Source organism: Heterocephalus glaber, unplaced genomic scaffold (genome assembly GCF_053883595.1).
Source record: "Heterocephalus glaber isolate CG9 unplaced genomic scaffold, H.glaber_assembly_v1.0 deba00001720, whole genome shotgun sequence".
Taxonomy (NCBI): Eukaryota; Metazoa; Chordata; class Mammalia; order Rodentia; family Bathyergidae; genus Heterocephalus; species Heterocephalus glaber.
Genome location: NW_028258433.1, coordinates 8,627,628 through 8,651,216, shown reverse-complemented (window position 1 = coordinate 8,651,216; position 23,589 = coordinate 8,627,628). Strand labels below are relative to the sequence as shown.

General features: G+C 36.6%; 1 protein-coding gene across 2 annotated transcripts in view; it reads left to right on the top strand.

Annotated features, from left to right (window-relative positions):
* The window catches only part of Sohlh2 (spermatogenesis and oogenesis specific basic helix-loop-helix 2), an 81,004-nt gene that overhangs the window by 40,688 nt on the left and 16,727 nt on the right, over nt 1–23,589 (top strand). For both annotated transcript variants that reach the window (XR_002398295.2, XM_021266483.2), the window contains exons 7-10: nt 5,674–5,821; nt 5,977–6,065; nt 6,739–6,860; nt 10,257–10,513. Coding sequence is in view for 1 of the 2 variants with exons in the window: in XM_021266483.2 (XP_021122142.1) it covers nt 5,674–5,821; nt 5,977–6,065; nt 6,739–6,860; nt 10,257–10,513 (616 nt within the window). In the remaining variant the exon portion in view is untranslated. The remainder of the gene's footprint in view (nt 1–5,673; nt 5,822–5,976; nt 6,066–6,738; nt 6,861–10,256; nt 10,514–23,589) is intronic.

The following is a 23,589-nucleotide window of genomic DNA, read 5'->3' as shown; positions in this document are numbered from 1 at the left end:
TTGTGTGAATCCTATTTTTATCAGGTATTATTTCCTAACAAATAGTAACATAAAGACATTTTAAGATAAAAGACAACATAAGGATTTTGACACCAGCAGACACCCAGGGTAAGAAAACTAAATAAAATTATTTGGTCTAAGGGAAATAATGCCAAATGGAAAGTTGGATCTCTGGGAAGGACTGAATATCACCAGAAATGATAAATATACAAGTAAATATTTAAAAGACATTTTCCTTTTCATATATTTAAAATGCCTAATACTATTTTAAGCAAAAACCATAACATTGTACTATGGAATTTATAACACCTGTAGATATATTACATATGATTTGCAATATTTGTAGATATATATGACAATTGTAGCATGAAAAATGAGTAGGATAAATGTACTACAGCATTTGTGTATATTATGTGGTCATAAAATATTAACTCTAAATAGACTAAAAAGTTCAGGTACATATTTTCATCCCTAGAACAACCCTAATGAGATATGCAAAAGACATGGCTATGAAGCCAAAAGACAGATTGAAATTCAATGTTTAAAAAGTATTCAAACAGAAGGAAAGGATGAAAAGAGAACTAAAAAGCCAGAGAATAAAAGGAAAAATATTAAAACAGTAGACCTTTATCCAACTATATCCAACATATAGTTAGAGATTGTCAGGACAGATAAAAACAAGCAAAAACCAAGATCCACCTATCTGCTGTCTGTAAGAGGCAAGCTTTAAATATAAAGACATAATAATGTAAATTCATAGAAAAATATATACCATGGAAACAGTAAGTATAAGGCCACATTGGCTATGTTAATATCAAATAAAGTAGACTTGAAGACAATATTATTTGAAGTATAGAGAGGCATTCTTTAGTGGTAAAAATGTCAGTTTATCAGAATGATTTTTTAGAGACAGGGTCTCACCCTATTACCTAGGCTTGTCTTAAACTCCTGGACTGTAATGATCCTCCTGCCTGAGACCTCCAAGTCCTGGGATCCAGATAACAAACATGTGATTGTGACATATTTAAATCAGTAATTTATGAATTAAAGGGACAAATAGATAATTTTACAAGTATTGTTGGAAATTTAACACCACTGTGTTAGCAGTTTATACAACTAGACATCAACAAATTAGAAGATGTGAACATTATTACCCTCCTTGATCTAATGGATGTTGGTAGGACACCACATGGCACAACTGCAATAGAATACTCCTTTTTTTCAAAGGCATGTAGGACATTCACTTACACAGACTGTATGCTGGTATATGCACGATCTCAAGACACTTAAAAGAATTGAATTTATGAAGAGTGTTATTTCCTAACCATAATGAAATTAAATTATAAATTAATAAGATTTAAATGAAACCTGAGAAACCTGAAATACTCGGAAATTAAAAGTAGAGTTCTAAATAATTCATGAGTAAATGAAAAAGATTATAAGAAAAATTAGAAGACATTTCAAAGTGAATATGAAAGCAGAATATATAAAACTTTCTGGAATCAGGCTAAACAAAGTTTAGGGAAACACTAAATATTTATATTAGAAAAGATAGATCTAAAAATTAGTAATATAAGTTACCATCTTAAGCTGAAAAAATTAAGTAACTGAAGTGAAAAAGTAAGGGTGTTGGACAGAGAATGAACACAATTTACCAATACCACGAATGAAAGAGACTGTCATTACAGAGCCTATAAATATTTAAATGCATTAAGAGCATATTTGAACAATTGCATGCCAATATATTCAGCTTTGATTACATGGACAAATTCTTGAAAAATACAATTTACTAAAACTGATACCAGAAGAAACAGAAATCTCAATAGCCTTACGTATTAAAGAAGCTGAACATGCTGTCAAATATCTTACTAAAGAGAAAGCCCTATAATGATAGGTTTACCAATGAATTCCGTCAAGCATTTATAGAAGTAATTCCAATCTGGAGTAGATTCTTAAAGAAAATGGAGAAGGGAACATTTCCTAACCTATTTGAAGAGACCAGCATAACCTTAAATCCGACAAAGACGTTTTAGGAAAAAAATAACAGACCAAAAGTTTTCATAATGTACATGCAAAAGTACTAACATAATTTTAGTAAATTGAATCAAGAACAATAGATATACTATATCATGATCACATCAAGTTTATCTTACAAAAACTAGGCTGGTGTAACATTAAAAAAGTCACTAATTCAGAAAAACATATTGTTAGAAGATTCAGAAAAAATTACTTGGGCTGGGGGTGTAGCTCAGTGGCAGAGTGCTTAACCTAGTAGGTGTGAGGCCCCAGGTTCAATGCCTAGTGCCATAAAAACAAAAACCACTTAAAACTTGACAACATTCAATATCCTTTCTTGATAAGACAAAAGGAAACAGAGCAAAAAACCTGTTAGCAAATAGATGTAGAAGAGAATCTCTTTGATCTGTTAAAGGGCATCTATGAAATACCTGTGGCTAATATTGCATTTAATAATTGAATTTGGACTGTTTGTTTCTTAAAAAGATCAGGAGCAAGGTAAGGGTGTCCATTTAAAATTTGTTTCTTACTAAGTAAACAGTCTTAGCCTTTGCAATTAGGCAAGAAAAATAGACATACAGATTGAAAAAAAGCAAAACCCCTTTACTTGTAAATGGCACAGTTGGGGATGAAGTCCTAAAACATCTCAAAAAAAAAAAAAAAATCCTGAACAGATACCTGACAAATACTGGTATTCAGGACATGCAAAAAAGCCCTAAAACTCAATAATAATAAAATTTTACAACCTCATGTGATCCAATTAAAATGTAGATAAAATACTTGAACAGATACTTCACAAGATACACAAATATTCAATAAGCAAAGGGAAAGGTTGCACATCTTACCAGTTGTGAAAGAAATACAAGTTAAAGCATAAGATATTATCACATGGTCAGAAAGACCAAAATTAAAACTACTGACTATGTTAAATATTGTCAAAATATTTGAAACAACCCAGACATGATGACACACACCTGTAATCTGTGATTAGAGGGTTGAGGAAGAGGGATCAAAAATTTGAGCTCAGCCTGGTCAAATTTGTCTCAAAAAAATACTAAAAAGGATTGGGGATCTCGCTCAGAGCAAAGGCTGTAGGTTCAATCTCAGCACCAAAACAACCAAAATTTTTTGAAACAAGAAACAAGAATTTTCAGATATTTATGGTTGGGAGTAGAAAATGGAGTAGAAAACTTGATGAAAATTCTGGCAGTTTTTATAAACAAAGGAAATGATCCATCATTTTTATTCCTAGATATTTATCCAAGAGAAAAACACATTCACAAAAAGATATATGGAATGATCTATCAGCTTTATTTATAGTGACCAAAAACTAGGAACAGCCTAAGTGTTTGTCAATAAGGGAATAGATAAATAAGCTATGGTATACTTATGCAATGGAATGCAAAGAAGCAAGCTTCTGGTGTAGGCAGTGAAATAGAGAAATCTCAAAAACATTACATTGAGTACAAGAAGACTTATCACATGTTTTAAGAAATAATTTATGGGCTCTTTGAGGATAGGCAAAATAAGGTGGGTTGAGAAAATATCTTACGGGGCTAGAGATAGTGATGACTGACTGGCAAGGAATATAAGGAACATTATAGGGTTTTGAGAGAACATTGTAGGGTTTTTGTTGTTCATTGTAGGGTTTCTGTTACACAGTTGTTTGTCCACACTCATAGAATGGTACCCTTAAGATTTGTGCATGTTATCTCACATAGCTTTTACCAGAAGATAAAATAATTTGAGCCCTGCTGATAAATTTAGGTTGTAGTCTACAACTTACTTTTAAATGTTTCAATATATTAAAGTAGATTGATGGATCAACAGTAGGGAAATACATATATGATAAAGCAAATATTAATTATAGACTCTGAATTATTGACTATATAGATGTTCACAATACAATTCAACTCTTGTATGTTTGAACATTTTTCTAATGTTGAAAAAATGTTTAATAGCATTTTTTGTTATGAGTATGAGATATGCCTGGCAAAATATTTGGAAAATATAGATAATAAAAGGACAAAATGTTGTCTATAGACAGCCACCCAGGAATAACTGTTATGAGATGGTTTTGATTTCACTCTTTTTGTTTCATTTTTGCCTTGTTTAATGCCAGGACAATATTTTATGTGCTTTATAACATATTACTTCTAACTTTATATATAACATATATAACATATTACTATATATTATATATTATGAATTATTATATATTATATATCAATTATAACTATATTAATATATTATTAATAGAACATATTTATATATTATATTATTAATATATATTTATTATATATTCTAATATATTATATATTATATTATATACATTTATTATTATATTACTATATATTATATAGAACATATTACTTCCATGACCAGATAATATTTTACTGAACATATATACCCTAGTTAGGGCATCTTTCTGTGTTATGTGTTTTATATATTTTACTTATATACAGCTATAATGGGTGTCTTTATATGAAGTTTTCTCTGTTTTAGAATGTCTTTTTAGGGTAAATCTTTGTAAATGGAAATTACCTTGTTAAAGGGAATGAAAACTTTCAAAGCCCTTCATACTTGTCAAATTGTTGACTCTCCCATCCTTTTCTTTTCAGAATAGTTCCTGAGACACCTCTACAGAATCCCCAGAGATCCCAAAGCCCAATAAAAATACCACTTATCTAGAATATTTATCATTGAATATATATCAAACCTTCATTTTTATTTAACTTCTCTGTCATTTCAAGGTCCAGAGAATTAAGTATCTTGCATAAGATCCCAGCTAATTAGCAGAGTCATTTTATATGCCTACACCATATGTAACACACAACAGGTACTTAATAATGTTTCTTAATTGAACACATGGATGAATGAAAGCACTAAAAGCTTAAATTAATCAAATCTACATCTCCTATAAATTTCTTTTAGACTACCAGTCACATGAAAGGTTTAGTTTCCTCCTAACACTGGCCTGGATGTTCTTTCCATTTGCATATTTATTTGTTCTGTCCATACCTACCTCATAGAAAGGAAGCAGTCTTCTCATTCTTTTGGCTCAAGCCACATAATCACCTGCATTATGAGATGCTAATTGATGTATTGTTGGAAATGTGGTCCAATCCAAGTGACATGAAGATACTGTTGCTTGCTAGGTTTTTAGTGTATATATATATATATATATATATATATATATATATATATATGAGATACGTACATATATTTCAACAAACAGATATTTTGTGTGTGTGCGCGCATGTCTGTCTGTGTCTGTGTGATTCTTTGCTTAGAGGGCAGAATGTCTGTTGGTTTGCACAGACAGGGAATGTGTGTGTATTCTCCCCCAGTTATGGACACTTGTACACTGTAGCAGGTCTGGGCTGAAGGATCTGGGGCTTGTGTACATACAGACACATCTTGGCAGTGGCTCCTTGTGCAGCATATGAGTGGGTGGCCTAAGAGTTTGTGATTCCAGGGTCTGTGAGGGCTGCTGGCTTCTGGGGATACAGTCTTTCCCTAAAACAGAGACTAGATGGGGAAAGGTGTGGACAGTTCTTTTACAAACGGTCTTTTACTCAGGAGGAAGGATTGCTGTCTTTTTTCACATGAATAAAATGAGACTAACTACCTTCTTTATTACAATCCTTTGATCAGAGAACGAATCAAGTATTGCTGTGAGCAGCTGCGCATTCTGTTGCCATATATCAAGGGAAGAAAGAATGACTCAGCTTCAGTTCTTGAGGCAACAGTTGATTATGTGAAGTATGTCCGGGAGAAAATCCCTCCAGCTGCCATGAGACAGGTAGTGAAGTCTCAAAGCTTTGAATTTTATTCTTGTGGGCAATGGTTTTATACTATAATTGTGTTCCTTTTAAACTGGAAATGTGTATCTTCATGTATGTGAGAAAATATATCTACCTAAATCTATTTTTAACTACTTATATCTATATTTTTTAGATTACAGAAGCCCTTCAGAATAATAGGAGGTTTTGTAAGAAACAAATGCCCATCCAGCTATCCCTCCCATGCACAGTCAAGGCAGAAAGGTATGATCAGGGCTCTAGTGAATCCAAAGACTGTTTGTTATTTTCCTCCCATGCTGATACCATATGTGTAGATAGGAACTGAACCTATCTACATGAAAGCTCAGGTTTTAAGGATCAGTGAACTTTTCCCATTGCTGACTTATGTCATTTCATTATAGTGATAAGGAGATGTAATTAATACTTTCAGGCTTATAATGGTCCTTTCATTATTTGACTCACTTTTCATGATTTTGCTATTCCTGATCTTACCGTGGAGCTTTTGCCTTTCCTAACTGCAGTGTCTGTGGCTATGGCAATCTAGCAGGGACATTATAGATTCTCGTACTCCTCTGTCCAGGAGGTCTAGGGCCCTAGAATACCCAGCCCTGTTTCACTTACCAGTCCTTAAACTCACTAATATAAAATGAAACATGTCAAATGATTGCTTAGGTTTACTAGAATATGTAAACAAACAATGTAGGAAAAGCCAATCATTCCTAAGGAGTGGTCCCGTGCAGTTCTTTGTTCTCATGTTTAAATAATCTATAATTGAGGCTCTGTCAAGAATGTTTAGAACTTGAATGATTAGAAGAGCATTTGAACTCAGTAATATTTATATTGTTTTTCTGGAGAAATGTGCAAAATGTTTTTTTTGTGTGTGTGTGTTTTGTTGTTCATTTTTGGTTCTTTCAAGGGAAAACAATGTATTGGCAAGCACTTACTCACCTGTGAGAGGCATCCAGTTCCTGGCTAATAAGTGCTTGAATGTGTATTCCCTTCCTGCTGCAGGGGCCCCCTTGGATGAAGCTGTGAGAGGTGAGACCTGCCTGTGCCTGTGTTGCTTGTGGGTACTAGGGCCTCCATGGATGCCCTGTTGCACCCCTGGGCTCCTGTGCATGTGCCAAAACTAGGAGATGGAGCATAGCTGGGAAATTACATGAGGAGTCCTCTTATGTTGGCAGCTTGAAGTGCATAAGGTGGCCATGAGCAGTTAAATAGCATTATCCCAGAAGTTGGGCTCAAGATTGACCTTAATTACCAGAAGCATAATTTTGCTAGTAGATGATAAGAACGCTGGTGTCTGTCTATTTATAAAACAGAACCTAAAGGGAAGGGATATACAGTTGTCCCTCAGTATCCATGAGAGATTTGTTCTGGGGTCCCCTGAGAATTCCAAAATCTGCAGATGTTCAAGTGTCTTAAATAAAGTGACGTAGTATTTTCGTATAACCTATGCACATCCTTCCATACACTTTAAGTCATCTCTAAATTACTTATACCTGATACAATGTAAATGCTGTGTAAATAGTTGTTACCTTATATTATTTAGGGAGTGATGACAAGAAAACAGTCTGCACATTCAGTGTAGATGCAGGTTTTTAAAAAAAAATTTTTTTTGATCCATGGGAATCCCTAGATGAAGATCCCGCAGATACAGAAAACTGACTTTATTCACATTAATTTAGAACTGTCAGTGCACTGAACATTTAATATATTAATTGATTTATCTTTTTTGAATCTTAAATGTTTTCATGTCATTTGTACTGCACAGAATCAGAAAATCGAATTATCTACTGTTGGGTTTCATCTTAGACTTCAGGCTTTTAAAACACTGAGAAGACTTGAGATCTCCTAGAGCCTCTTTGGGTCAAATCAAAAAGTTGAAGTGTATTGACAGTTTTGCTTAAATGTTACCTTCTCAGTGATTCCTTCTCAACTACCTAGATAAAACTACACACTCCTCCTCTCTGTACACAATGCAAGAGTTTTTTTTTATCCACTTTCTCTACTAGATTTGTCTTCTAAGCACTTATTACCTGCTAATGTTCTTTATTTGTGTGTTTTATTTATTGTCTCTTCCCTCATTAGGATGTCAACTCCATTCTTATAGAGTTCACAAATAAGTTGCAGAGAGCAATGCAAAAGCAAACTGTGATTCACTAGAATTTTTTTATTCATTAAGTTTATTGGTCTATTTTAGGTATATAATATGATGACATTCATCATTGGGAATTTGTACCTTTACATGATATATCTTGGTTCTTATTTTTTTCCCCATTCTCTTGCCCTCCCTTCAACCCCACCACCCTATTTACAAAGACTTTGTTTCCATTTTTTCCTTTTCTCATATTTTTTCCTTTCCTTTCCCCTATCCCTCCCACTTCCCCTTTCCCTTCCCCTTTGGACCTTTTCTTCCTATTTTACATTATCTGTTATACATTTTGATCCCCATTTACCCTTTCAGTTTCTCACACCAGAGAAACTATTCAGTACTTACATATGTGTGTCCTATTTATTTCACTTAATGAAATATGTGAAATAATGGCCTCAATGTGTATCCTTTTAGCTATAAATGTCTCTGGTTTCTCATTATGATTCACTGGTATTTCAAGTGTCATACTAGAGGTACCACACACATGTATGGATTATAATGGGAGCCATGGGAACAAATGAGGTCTCTAGGGTTAGTACCTTTTTTTTTTAGGTATATCAGAGATCAAACTCAGGACTTTGCACTTACAAGGCAGGCATGGTGCCACTGAGCTAAATCCCCGGGCCTAGGGTTAGTATCTTATATCAAAAGAGAAAGGGCCAAAATAGAGTGCAGCCTCCTTGTTCATACAACCAAATAATCCTCAAGAATTTTCTTCTGACCTAAAGGAGAGGGAAGGAAATAGGGAAAGAAAGTTGCCATGAGCCATTGTTAAACTATTTAAAGTAGCTGTGGCTGAATGTGACATGGAATCATTAGATCAGCCCAGATTAAATCAGATTGAGGTCAGGCCACAGGGATATGCCTGTCAATGTTATTTTGTATACATACAATACTGTCTATATTCTGCAGAAAAGCCGAAGCACTATTTTTATGGCAGTGATTCAGACCTTCCTATGATTTGTATCTCATGGCATTGCATCACCTCACTCTTGGGAGGACACAAATATACTCAGACCTTTGACTTATGATATATGTTCAAACCAGAGAAGACATGGAAGGTCAATGACTCTTTTGCTAACCTAGCTATGCTCATCACTTTATTTTGTATGTATTTCCTTCATGTCCTTTTCTAGGTATATTTTCAATAGTAGCAATCATTAAATATCCCATTTTGTCTCTTCATTTTTTAAACTTTGTCCCATATGTATTTTTTAATGTGTTGTTATATTGTCTTCATCACTATTTTAATGATTTTATTAGCTTAGCAAATGATTTATAGAGAAAATTTTTTAGCCATCTTTCAATTGGTACATTTAGCTTTCCAGTTTGGGGACAGAGATTTTAAAAATCATGTGATAGAACATACTTCTCTAATATAAGGCTTTCTGTAATTTGGACTTCTTGGGTTTTATTTATGGAGGTGAAGGATGCATCAGTTAGAGAACAGAAAATATAAACATGTATTTTTCTGACCATCCAGGTCAGGAAATTGAAAGCTATAGAAGTTAAGTGAGCCCTCTCCCCCCAAGATCCCAAGGTTTCCCACAGATATAGAGCACCCACAGATAACGGTGCTTGATCTGTAACATGGCCATGTTTATACTTCATTAACTTTTCTGTTCTGTTCTTTTCCATAAATTTTTGTGTACATTTGCTCTAATTGTTTTTCACAAATATTCTGGGTACATTTGTATTTAAAGTAGGTGTAAAATTGCATTATTTCACTTATGTTGTTATTAATTTCCAAAAGAAAATATTCAGTGTTGAGATTACATTGCTGAGATTATAAATTTTAAAAACTTTTTATTCTAATTACTGTTCAAACTATAGTATATAGATATGTATAGATATGTAAATATCTATATAAATGTAGATATATAATGAGATAATGTACTTTAATAATGGAAAAATCAAACTTAATTCATGGCAAATGGCATTGTACTTTCCCACATTCTTCTTTGCTTTATTGGGATGGCCAATTTTGATTATGATGGAAGCCAAACACCCAAATACAACTCAAAGACACAGAGATCCCCTGCTTCTCTAAAAATCTCTTTTCATGACATATGAACACTGATTTATAATGTGTGTATTGCATTAAATGTCACTTCTGTAATACTCATTTTGTTTTTCCATCAGCATCTGTTTGAGTGTAATGTAATACAAGTGTGTAACGTGAGAAAATGAAACAGGATAATTTATTTCAAATACAGTAGTCTGGAGGTACAGAATTGTGTATATAGCACTGACAGATACTTGTTTTCTTTCTTATTAAGGTCAGTCAAGCTCCACTTCAGAGAGTGCAATTGGTGATCTGTATAAAGCTCGAATTTCCAGTGCAGCCCTCTCTCTTAATTCCTTCCATGCTGTCAGATGTTATTCTAAAGTCATTCCTTCCTTTGATGTAGCTGCTGTAACAAATCAGAATGTTCCAATTCATTTACCATCAGCTGTACCCAAAGTATCAAAGTTTCTTCCCCAGCACTGCAATTCAGTGCTGGACCAGACATGTGCAACACATCCCAACTGTCCGGTAAGTCTTTGGGGGGTCCATGGGTTGCACAGGACTCTTTTACTCTGCCCAACGGAGGCTCCTGACTTGCCTTTGGTTGTCAAATACTCTGGTTGAAAAGCTTAGACTGGGACCTGAGAGCTGTGCTGGTTTCTAAGTCCCACTATCTGTTGGATGAACACAGGCTCTCATTGCTTCACCTGCTACAGGGCCTTGGATGTCCAAGTATCAGTGAATCTGGGTGTGGCTCTTCTGGGGTGTGGCACTGGTTACTTTAACCAGACAGAACCCAATTTTCTCCAGAGATGATTGGCCCTCCTCTACTTCTACTCAGCACTCTTAGGATGCCATATCCCTGTCATTTCACTATCCTCATCCTCAGCTGGCCCTGTAACCTCAAATTCATTTATTCTCTCCTCTCTCTCTTCATTTCTGTTTCTCTCCTTCCCTCCTTTCTCTTCTCCTCCCTCCCTCCCTGACTTCTTTCCTCCTTCCCTTTTTTTCTCTCTCTTGGGTTGGCAGTAGTCACTCTCACTATATCATATCTGTTCTTCCAGCCTCCATCATGCTGATCTCAGATACTGGATATTATACAATGTATAGTCATTGAGCACACATTATATTCTGGCATTGTGCTTACCTGTAATATAAAAGATAGACATGATCTTTGCCCTCATGAAGTGTTATGGAGATAAGGACAAAGAAGCAGACTATCGTGGTATGGATTGGAGCATGTAGAAAGAGTGTCCTAGAATGTATATAATATAATGTAGACATAGGAGCTGCCAGGGGCTGCTTGCCCCCAGAAAAATACTGTCTAAACCAAAATCTACAGAGGAAGAATTAGCCAGGCAGGGTGACTCAGTCAGGGATATGGAGAGAAGGACCGTTTCAGGCAAATGGACCAGCATATGTAAATGGTGGAATCTTCATTTTTTGGAAGAACTGTCCTGGTCTATTGAAAATAATGGACTTCTGATAATCTTAATATAATTGCTGATAATTTTGCATATAAATAATAGCTAACATGTTTTGAGCACTCAATAAGTAATGTGCCATAAACTCTTATGTCCTTACTGTAGATGATGTAATGAGTCCCTGAAGCAATCCTGTGAGGGTAGGTACTGTTGTTATGTTCATATGACATCTGTCCCAGAAACATTTGGGAAAATGACAAATATTAGAACTTGAGCTATCTATAGATATAACAGTGTTGCTAGTGATTATCAGTATTCCAACAGGAAGACCAGAGTAAATGAAAAAAAAGCTTATAACATTATTTTTTTAAATTATTGACATATACTCCATGTGGGTTTTGTTGTAGAATTGTTGTGAGAAAATAATTGCTTTTAATAACAATAAATATGTGATTTAAAACTTGTAGGTTTAGTCACCCGAATATTTCGCATGGCGTTACAGATCATTTCATATAATTTTACCATACAAAAAATATAATTGTGGCATTATGAGTGAGAATGGGCCAGGATTCAATTAATGTGATTCCCCCCCCCTCTCCTTTGCAGCAACAGTTTTGGGCATATTAACAGCTGATGTTTGAAATTCAGTCTGTAGACTACCTGCTGGGTGTGTTTTACCAATACAGGAAGAGTGAAACAAAGGATGATTTTGAAAGCTGCACCCTGAGACCTAATATCAAAAGAGCTGGCATTGTCTGGCTTCTGATAAATGTGCTAAAAGCTTCTGCAGATAGACACAAAGACTGGCAGTGAAAGTGCTAGCAGCATAGAGTACTTTCACTCATTTTCATACATGCTTAGATCTCCCCCAACCAGAGAGCTACAAGAACCAATGGCCTAGGTGACCTAGACTTTTTTTCTGTCAAAAAATATTCCACAGTTTGTGAAAAATTGTACTACAAAGAAGATCCATGTGGAGTTGGTGAAGTGATAAGATTCGGAAGGTGCATTGATACTTCTGTGTTGCTGAGCACAGATACTGCAAATTCTTATTTTTAGTGTCTCTGTGAATTACAGTCACTTATTTCTAGGTGATATCTTTTCTAGATTTGATATTTTAAAGAGTTTCTTTCTTTATTCATCATCCAAACTAGATATCTGGAAAAATACTGAAAGGTAAACAGTCTACCTCTTCACTTGATTACTGTGAATAAATTGATGTGTTTGCTTTTGCATTTCACAATCCTTTGAGTGAAATGATAGCTAATAGGCAAGATTTTCTTTCTGGTTCTTTAGTTACAGACTAGCAGATCTTTGCTGTCTTGTTTTTATCTCTTCCTTTTTAGGGGCATTAGAAAAAACTGTTGAAAATAGGGGGAGAAAAATATTTGTTTTATATTTCCTGAAATGTTCTTATGCATGTTTTATTGTTAAAGAAAGTACTCAGTTTTGACCCGAAAGTCCATTTTTGTTGTGTTTAATAAATGTGTTCCCTCTTTTTGTAGTATTATGAAGGTAATTTAATTTTACTAGGTATTTGAGAAGCTTAATAATTAGTTGTGGCATAATTTTCTTGTTCAGTTGTATAACTTTTCTTTGAGGATGCCAAAATGATGAAATCTGTGGATGTTTGATGTACTTTGTGAAAGAACTGAAAGTTCCCAACTAAGGTTCTATGCTCATTACAAATGATTGTTGGTTCTTCATATTCTCACCTGTAATTGTTTTGACATTGGAAGAGAACCAGTTGAGGATTTTTGAGCACAAGGAGTGCTGCCCATGATCCCAGCTGGTCTCAATTGCTGCTAGGATTTTTGTTTTGATGAGATTCTCTCAAGGTCCAGATGTAGACCACAAGAGATGCCTATGATAGGAATTCTTGGACAGAGGTCCTGGAGAGCGTGACCCTGGACACATCTATTTGCTCTTCTGTCTCCTTTTACCTTTCAACGTGAAAGGGAGCCTACCACATTCATTGCTAAAGCTCAGACTCCTCCCCTACCCCCAAAGCTAGTTTCATGATTCTGAACTTCATGCAAGTGTACTAATTCTTTTCTAAGATGAGAATTCCACTTTTTTTTTTTTGGTACTGGGGAATCCAACTCAGGACCTTGCGCTTGTGAGGCAGGCGCCGGAACCACTGAGCTAAATCCCTGGCCCAAAGCAAGAAAGTGATTACTGATTTTTGGTACCGGAGATGGAACTTGGGACCTTGTGAAGCAGGCAGCGGAACCACTGAGCTAAATCCCTGGCTTGAGAATTCCATTTTTAATAAATTATAATCTTCCAAGTTGGCTCAGCCCTCAGTCAGAGGAAAGGTTAGCTGGGCCTTATCCCATAGAGAAAAAGCAAGATTTTCTTTGTAAAATCAAGTTGGCTGGTCATAAGACAGCATGATGTTATTCTCACAATGAAAAGGGTGTGAAAAGCTTGTTTAGAATAGGGCGTGGCTTGCAGGTTGCATGCTGTTGGTGGCAGACTTAGCAAAAACTTGGTAGATGATTCAATGTAGGTTTTAAAAGGAAAGGCAGAAGATTAAGGTACACACCATGTTTCTGGCTTCAGTGGTTAGTATTGATGTTACTGAGACAACTAGAAAACTGGTTGAAGGAAAGAGACTAGATAAACACAATTTTATTTGGAAACATGTCACATTTGGGGTATTGGTAGGATACCCTAGTGGAGGTTGCCAAAATATATTTGGAGATGTGCAGTGCAGGCCAATCTGGAAGAGAGATGAAGTGGTTTGGGCATCATCAGTGGCTGTAGAAGAATTGAAACATTAAATGGTAAGAGTGGCTTGGATAACCGATAGGACCTTGAACCCTGCAACTCAGTTATACTGTATAATCTATCATAAGAAGTAACTTGATCAGGTTCTTAATGACACATGATATTGTAAATTACCACAGATCCCAGGCACATGGGAGAAACTCTCAGAAACGGAGGGCATAGTGTGTCAGAACTATGAGGAATTAAATTTCTCCTTTTTCTAGTTTCTGAAAACTTCAAACTTAGGTTGTACTGGATCGTCTTCTCGTGGCAAAATAGCAACAAACTGTTCAGGCAAAGAAATGCCTACCCTTCCATGTGAGACAGTTTTCTTTTAGTCATTCTTCCCACCCAGTCTCCCTTGTTCCTTGAAGTGACTTGCCCAGTCTCTGTAGGGATCTTAGTTTGACCCTAAAAGGGAAGTGTCTATTCTATACAGGGCTCTTATATGGGAATCTTACTTAAATTTAAATTCCCTGGCCATACCCCACACAGTCAGTTTTGGTAGACTTGCCTGGGCTAGTATGGGGGAATCTGCATTGTAACACTATCAGATACGTTTTCAGATATCCTACTTAAACATACCCATGCACTTAATTTGAAGGAGGTACCCATTGGGAACACAAAAACACAATAGAAATCAACTAAAATCATACTTCATTGACTCCCAAACATGGCAGCATTTATAGATTTATTTAAATCCTATATTTCCATACTATCTTCCAGAAATTCTGACTCCATAGTTCTAGAACAGCACCCGATGCCTGGATAGAAAGATTCTGATGCACAGCTAGGTTTGGGAGCTGCTGTTGCATTTTTATAACATGCTAATAAGTGGAGGGTAAGGGCTAAAGCCACAGGGGTGGAGCAGAAAAGGCACAGCCCTCTGCAGTGTGGACAGGTGAGAGGGGAGCATCACTCCATCCTGATGGATGAAGAAAGGTTTTGCTGAGGAGTTGGGTTCAGAAATCACTTTGACAAGTTAGAGCATTAATAGAACAGTTGTGGGGAAATTCAAAGGTGGGAGTAGATCCAGGCAGTTTTGAGTGGGCTCAGAAGCATAAGGGAGCTAGTTTATCTAGATGACAATGGAAACTGCTTGCAAGAAGGGAAGTGCTTTTGAATTTTTATTAGGTCTTTCATATTTTATAAAATTACTCTAAAGGTATTATTCAAAGTAGGATACCACTTATGCAAAACAATGAACATTGAATATGTCATTTCTCTGAATAGCATTGACACAAAATCTCTCTAGACTAGGCACTGAGCCTCCTGGCAGTTCTCTGTCCAGCTGTCAGGCACACCACAGGTTCTCTTCTTTCCTTCTGTGGGTTTCCGTGGTACGTGGAATGAGGAAGCAGGAAGCCCAGGATCCCATTGCTTAATTGGGTATCAAGGGCTAGTTTCGTCACCATGGAAACATGGCACTCTATGGAAGATAGAGAAACCTCTTATCTCTGTATTTCTCAAGGTTGTTTTTACATCCCAGAATAATGTTCTTTCTGAAAACAAAAAAACCCCAGGAAAACACAGAGATATGATTACATTACGTAGTGTTTTGTATGCTGCTGAATTTTCCTCATCCAACTCTAGTAAAGCAATTAAAATTTTTTTTTCTCAAAGCAAAGGGTACTAGAAATTGGATTAAAAAATGGTTAGGTTTGTGTGCTACTGGATGAAATAGGAAAGTAGAGGAAAGAGAAATAGAAGGGAAATAAAGGGAAATAGATTTCTAAAGTGTACTGATCAATTTGTTCTGAAAGTGATCTGCTAAACTATATATCCCAAGAAATCTCTGTAAACAGGTAATCCTTTCTGCTTATTTCTTCCCCAAGTATTCTTAAGTCTCTGTGAGGGTAGTAGAAGTGGTGGTGTTTTATAAAACATTGAATTGTTCCTTCTTTTTGCCTGTTTTGGGCTATATCCTTGTGTCTCTCAAAATAGCTACACTGAAAAAATTTTGTAGGATCTATGAGACTTCCTGTCATTTTTAAACCCCTGACCACAGGTCTCAGCATTAAAAACATCTTGCAGATTATTTCCCCATAAACCTAAAGTGAACTTAATTTTGAACAAGAAACTAAACCACAGGCTGTTATATTAGGGGGGGTACACAATAAACTTACTGATTTGTTTCCTTCTTGCTTTGGGCTCATACTGTTTTTCTCAGGGTGTGGCATTCTGATATTTCTGAATCTAATGTTCATAAAACATTAAAGGGTGAAAATTTTGTAGAATTCATAGCCCTAGAGCAATTGCTTGGTTTTTTAAGTTTAGATTTTATTTACTAGAATAAAAAAAAGCCAATGTGGTAGAAGCATTGATTGCTATCTCCTAATAAAGCACTATAATCAAACTACCCTTTTGTGACATTTAACCCGGAAAATAATGCTTTTATATACCTTGGTAAATTAAACATTCTGTAATTTTATAATTTTCTCTTTCTAGTGCAGTAGGGTCAGTGAGTCAAGAGCTTTGCAAAAATGGCCCTAGGCCTTAATTTTTTCTTTCCCCCAGTACTGGGGATTGAACTCAGGCCCTTTGCACTGAGTTACCTCTTCAACCCTTTTTATTTATTTATTCTTTTTGAGACAGGGTCACACTAAGTTAAACTGTTGCCCAGGCTGATATTGGAGCTTTTGATCCTCCTGCCTCAGCCTCCCAGAGTGCTGGGTTTACAAGCCTGTGGCATCATACCCAGCTAGTCCTAAGCCTTTGACAGAGTGAAGGGAAGGGGAAAGAAGTGAGCTATCACTTAAGCTGTTCTTTTCTTTAGAAACAAAACATAGTATTTGAAAAGAATTAAATATAAACAGATTATCTTGTCATTGATGGACTTTTAAAGTGTTAATCCTAATACTGTACAATAGAGAAACTACTGCAGGATTTACTGTGAGCTCAGTATACTTCTTTGTTTTCTTAAGACATGTGAGAATTGTGTATTGGGAAGGGAATTCCTTTCTTCACCATTACTTGCCCTCACCCTGTGAAGCAAGAGCTATGAGTTTCAATATAAATATTGTTACTGGCTGCAGGATTTTCTAACTCCTTTTTAAAAACCTAGCCACAGAATATGACTGGTGGAGAATGTGTTTATACTATCAATTCTTCCCAAAATGAAAAACCTACAATAAAGGATGCAATAAAAGGCTGCTCTCTAGGGTGGAATTTGTGTCAGCACAAGGGTAGTTACAGGAAGATCATGTTAAGGATTTGCACTTATAACCTTGGCTTTGGCCCAGCCAAGGCTGGGAAAAATACTGTCCATTCTCCATCCCAGCAACAAATGATGTAAATTCATTCTACAAGAAGGCACATCCACTGGCCTGGCTTGGCAGAGGTGAATGCAAAGGTGCTTGTTTAAATGGTTTGCTTGTGGAGGCCTAAAATAGTTTACAAAAAGGAAATACCGGGGTAGGGGTAGTGGGAGGGGGAGGGGAAAGGAAAGAAGGGAAAGGAAAAATGATGAGAAATGGAAAAAATGGAAATAAAGTCTTTGTAAATAGGGAAGGGTGGAGGGCATGAAGGGAGGGCTAGGAATGGGGAAAAAAATAAGAACCAAGATGCATTATGTAAAGGTACAATTCCCAATGAGAAATGTAATTGTGCTGTATACCTACAATGTACCAATAAAAGAATTTAATACAAAAAAAAAAAAAAAAAGGAAATAGCCAGCATTTTATCACAGGTTAACTGCCTTAGAAAAATTGGGTTAAGATGTTAAATTTCAGCCCCTAGAATTGCCTTTGTGTCATTTGGGTGTTTCCTGCAAATGCTAATGAAAGCTCAAGAATACTAAGCAGATACCCTTGGCAAAACCAAGCCAGTCATGGCAGACTTCCAGCTGAAAATTATTTTTAACTGTCTACACTTGGATATTCTGCTCCCATGTAAAGACAAGGAAGATAAAAACATTGACAATTGTGTTCTTCCTAGGTCCAGTTCTGGCCTCCTCTACCTCCATTTCTCAGGACCTAATGTTTGTAAGGAATACAGTTTAGCCTTTATGTCATCAATGCCTGGTACTTGGCCAAAAGCTACTTGCTCATTATTCAGCTCTGGACATCAAGTACCTTGTACATGTGTGAGCATGTGCCTGTCAGAGGCAGCTTCGCATTTTGGAAGGAGCATGAAGTTGGAAGTCACGATGGTGTCATCATAGATTAGTTATATCTCCCATTAGTTGTATATATTTGGGTAAATTATTATTATTATTTTTGGTACCGGGGATCTAACTCGGGTCCTTGCGCTTGTGCAGCAGGTGACGAAACCACTGAGCTAAATCCCTGGCCCCAATTTGGGTAAATTATTGACCTCTTTGCACTTGTTTTCTCTTCCATAAAATGGAGTAACTACAACTTATACAGGTTCTGTTGAAGCTAATGTTAACAAAATTCCTGGCATCTAGTGGATCCTCGTCACCAGCAGCCCCTGTTATTATGTTGTCATGCTCCCTTTCTGCAGTCTGTTACCCAAGGTACTGTCTGCACAGAAGGAGAAAGAATCATGCTTTTCAGTGTCACTTCATGCTATTTTTTCCAAGCTATAGAACCCTAAACAATGTTTTGAGCTGTTTGGATTCTTTAGCTTCTGGTGGTGAGGTTTAAGATCCTGCATAAACTGCTTCCCTTTCTTTGTGATTATCCATCCAGCAGAGCACAAACTTACATTTGACATTCTTTTGTCCAGTCTCTACCCGCTACAACTTTCACCAAAGCCAGGCTGCAGTCTTTGTTAACATGGAGAGGATATACAAGTTATGTCGATTCTATGCATGACTCTGGGTTACTAAGGACCCCTAAACTGGGTTGGTAATCTTCAGCTCTAGGGTTTCTCTTCCACCATCCCATCCCCAGCCTTAGGAGCTCTGTGGGTACAGGGCTTGTGAGTCTGAGCAATCATTTCTCCATTTCTCATTTTTCTCATCTGTAGAGCTAGTAAGTTTGTTCTGAGGAATAGAGAAAATACATACAACATGTCATTCAGGATAGTGAGGATAGCATGTTTCTCATGGGACAGACTCAGTAAATTTGTTGATAATTAATACTTGCTTACTTTTTATTTTCTGGTACTAAGGATTGAATCCAGAGCCTTTGTACTGGGCTATATCCCCAGCCCTTTAAAATTTTTTTTTTTTTTTTTAAATTTAGAGACAGGGTCTCAGTCACAGAGTTATATAGGCTAGCCTTGAACTCTCAGTCTTCCTGCAGCATCCCAGAGTGCTGGAATTACAAGAATGCACCACCAGGCCTAGGTTGCTTACTCTTTTTGCATATGTTTTGCTCTGTTCCTTCTTTGCTGAAATATAGGATTGACATTCCCACTATTAATTTTCTTCTGTAATTTCCACTTTCCTGCCTTTTACTCAGACCCACAAGCAGTATCAACAAGCAACATTATTACTGGTATCTTGTTATCCTTTGAAGGACACTTTAATTTATACTATGAAAATAATGTGGGTATGTAAAATTTTAACAAAACACAGTTTTAGAAAATAAAGTAAAAATCTTCCTTCCCCCTGAAATCTTATTGTTTGGAATAGGAAATATAGCTACTCACAAGAGATTGAGGGCCGGGGATTTAACTCAGTGGTGCCGCTGCCTGCCTTGCAAAAACAGATTGATATATTTCCTTCTACATATTCTTTTATGTGTATGAAAACATATGAATCATATACATGGAGAAACATTTGATTTTGTACCTTTACCCTTTTTAAGAGTCAATGTGTTCTATTTTAAGAGTATCCCAAAATATATTTAACTTCCAAATGACATTGATTTAGTTTTTTCTATTTTAAATTTTGCTTTAAATATTTATATTGCTTTAAAATGTGAAGTCAGCTGTCACAAATGGTCATAAGTACTCTAAGGAAAAGAAAAAGCAGGGCCAGAGTTGAGTTTGTATGTTGTTTTATATAGAGAGGTCAGGGGATACATTGAACTGGAATTTGAAAGAAACTGGATTAAAATAAGAGAGCACAGTGATCTGGGAAGGGATCATTTCAGATAAAGTAGTGGGGCCTGCAAAGTCCCTGGGTGCCAGTGACCCTGGAAATTCAGGGAGCAGCCAGGAGATCAGTGGGGCTGGAGCAGAGTAATGGAAGAAACATGGAGAGCCAGATAATGTAGATTTCTGAAGTCCTTTGTGAGGACTTTGGCTTCTTGCCAGGTGGAAGCCAGTAGAAGATAGAGCAGAAGAGGTGTGTGACCCATTGTGCATCTTGCTACATCTCGAAGCTCTGTCTGTGCTTCAGGCAACCAGTGATGGTAGTTGGATCATGGGCTATAAAAAGTACTTAGTGAAAATAATGGTTTTGGTGAGTGGATGAAGATACCAGCTTGATTGGAGGGATTCAAGAGAGAATGAGATAAGATAGAAGCAGCAAGAATAGACAACCTGTACTGTATTTGGACTTTTTTTTTTTTTTTTTTTACAAAGTGGGAGTTGAGATATGGGGCAGTTACTGGGGGTGGAATATGGAGTTAGAATAGAGTGATTTTAAGGTAGAAATTTTAAGAAACTGAAAGTGTAAATAAGGATTAAAATGATTAAAATGAATAATAGATAATTTGAAATAGAAAAGATCCAAAGGGGTAGGGGAAGTGGGAGGGGAAGGGGAAAGGAAAAATTATGAGAAAAGGAAAAAATGGAAACAAAGTCTTTGTAAATAGGAAAGGGTGGAGGGGGTGAAGGGAGGACAGGGAATGGGGAAAAAATAAGAACCAAGATACATCATGTACAGGTACAAGTACCCAATGATAAATGTAAATGTATTGTATACCTAAAATGTACCAATAAAAGAATTTATGGAAAATAGAAATTTCAGCATGTCTGCATACTGTTGGAGAATTGTCCTGTGAAGGATGAAAGGTTAATTATAATGCAGAAAATAGAGTGTAACTGCAGGAGGCATGTTCTTGAGTGGCTGGAGGGCTTTAGAGCCAGGGCAGGTACAGCCCCACACTGGGAACAGGAGAGAAGATGCAGTATTTGTGACAGAGGTGATGGTGTGAGTTAGGAAAGGTTGGAGAGGAGAAAAGAAATTCTGAATAATTTTCTAGGTCGGTTAGAGAGTGAATAAACTATGGCAATACAGGATTGACTTACAGCCAAGCACTCCCTTAAAGTCATGAGTCTAAAGTGAGGCCAGTCAGAGCATTTGTGAATTTTCTCTAGGCAGGTTTACTGCTTTTCTTCTGGTGTCATACTGGCAAAGACTTAAGTAGGGTTTCACCAAGCACTTATGATAGGAAGTAGGGCCCAGAAAATCAAGGGAATAAGCAAGAGATCATAATCATAAATACCCAGGGAACGTTGGGTTTATAGGTGAGAGGAAAGGAAGGACACATAAGCAGGAAGGGTGATGGGCACTGGAAAGCAGATCAGCGGTGACATCAAAGCAGATAGAGGAATGAGATGTAAGGAAAAAGGGGTAAGAGCAGATGTAGCAGAGAATAAGCCACTCAGAATGGTAGATATGCAGGGGGTACTGTTGTTGATATGTCTGTGGGAGTGTTCCTGCTCCTTGTAGAAGAGTAAAGTGGGATCGTACAAGGTTATGGAGAGAATAAATCACCCTGTAACTACAGTAAAGCCTCGTTTATCCAGCATTGTCAGCAATTGAGATTCTTATGTGAACATTTCAGAAGAGAAATATTTAATGTATGTACTTTATTTTAATGATTTTAATAGACTTCCTTTCTAATGGCCAGTTAGCTAAAATCTTCAATCATATTACCAAGAGAAATTGCTGGAGTAGAATATATGAACAGAGAGAAAAGCACAAGAGAAGGAGAGGATTGTGAGAACTTTAAGGAATGATATAACATGGGTCAATATTTGCAAAATCAACCATTTCCAGGGTATTTCAAAGTTGTCTTATTACTGCAGACAGGGTCTTTTAGCACAGAATCAATAGAAACAAGATGGAGCCAAGTATTGCAAACACACAAAGGCAAGGCTTTAATTGCAGCTTTAGCTAAATAGAGATGGAGCTTCAGCTAAAGAGAGACAGCATTGATACAACAGACTACTTTCAAACAAAGGGAGAGACAAGCTTTTATTGATCTGGGTGGAGGGGCTAAAGTTCAGTAATTTTCTGTGGGCGAGGGACAAGCTTTCAAAATATGTTTTCTTTCTTGTGTGAGATTCAGGCCACCAGAACCAGGCAGTCATGGTCAACTTGTCCTCGGAACTGTTGAGTTCTTGTGGCTAGCCCCATCATCTGGTGCAAATGTCCTGGCCTTGTGGCTCTGTCTGGCCCTTAAGATAAGGCTGAAGGTCTTTAGGCACTTGGGTTGCTGAAAGAAGATAAGGGTAAGGGCAGGAGAAAGCACATACCAGTTCTGATGGGCAATTTAAATGTCTACGTGTAGAGCTGAGCAGAATCTGATCCAAAGGTTCTAACACCAAAGGGGACAGGACAGTATGAAGATAGAAATGCCAAGCTTTTTCATTCTGTTCCAGTCAACCAGTAGACATCTGCAGGGCCAAATAATAAGTCAGTGTTTCCTGCAAAAGCACCCTTCAGGTCCATGAAAAGTAACTTAGGCAACTTTTACTCTAACTCACACATCAGAGGTGTTATTTACAGCAAAGCTAGTGGGAATTTAATCCATTGCCCAACTGTAAGGCCTCCAAAAGTAGTGATATTTTAAGTCAACTAAGAGCAAGTGAAGCTAGATGGTTTATTTAGGTTTTCCCTTGGTAACAACTTCATCTTGTGCAAACATTCTATTCCTGTGGTTTTATCAGGGGTTTATGATGGGTCTGTTGAAAAGACTTATGGGCAGGAGGAGAAAAATATACCATTATATAAAAGAGTAATGGGTCACAGGGCCCTAAGAATCAATTTTGTGGTCCAAGCCACCCAAGAGATTCTTATCTAGTTTCTAATGTAATAAATTTTTATTTTTATAACCGAAGTAGGAAAGAGGCCTAATTATTTGCTGACCACTCTTCTATTTCCAATCAATAATCCAAGTAGAACTTTAATGTGTTAAAGACACAGAAACATAGTAAGAGATTCAGATTAATGGAGCCTCGTATTCAGAGTTCAGAACTATGGAATAAGTGCTGAGATGTGCTGAGGAGGAAAAAGGAAAAGTCCTTAGTTTGATGGAGTGTTCCTGGATCTAGATGAGCCCTCCTCTTGAGCTGGATCATAAATAGGTTTTAAACTGAAGAAGGTAAAGTTAGCACTACAAGCATGCAGGGGGAAAGCAAAGTAATCCCCAAACTGCAGTGGGAATACTGGCTAGTTATTTGGAAGAAAAAGTAGAAATAATTGTATTCACATTTTATCCAACAAAATTAGTTCCTGATATACTGTAGACTTAAGGAATTAAAGAACAAAACTGTAAAATCCTGAAAGAAAACAGATACACAGTTTTATAAACTTGGATGATT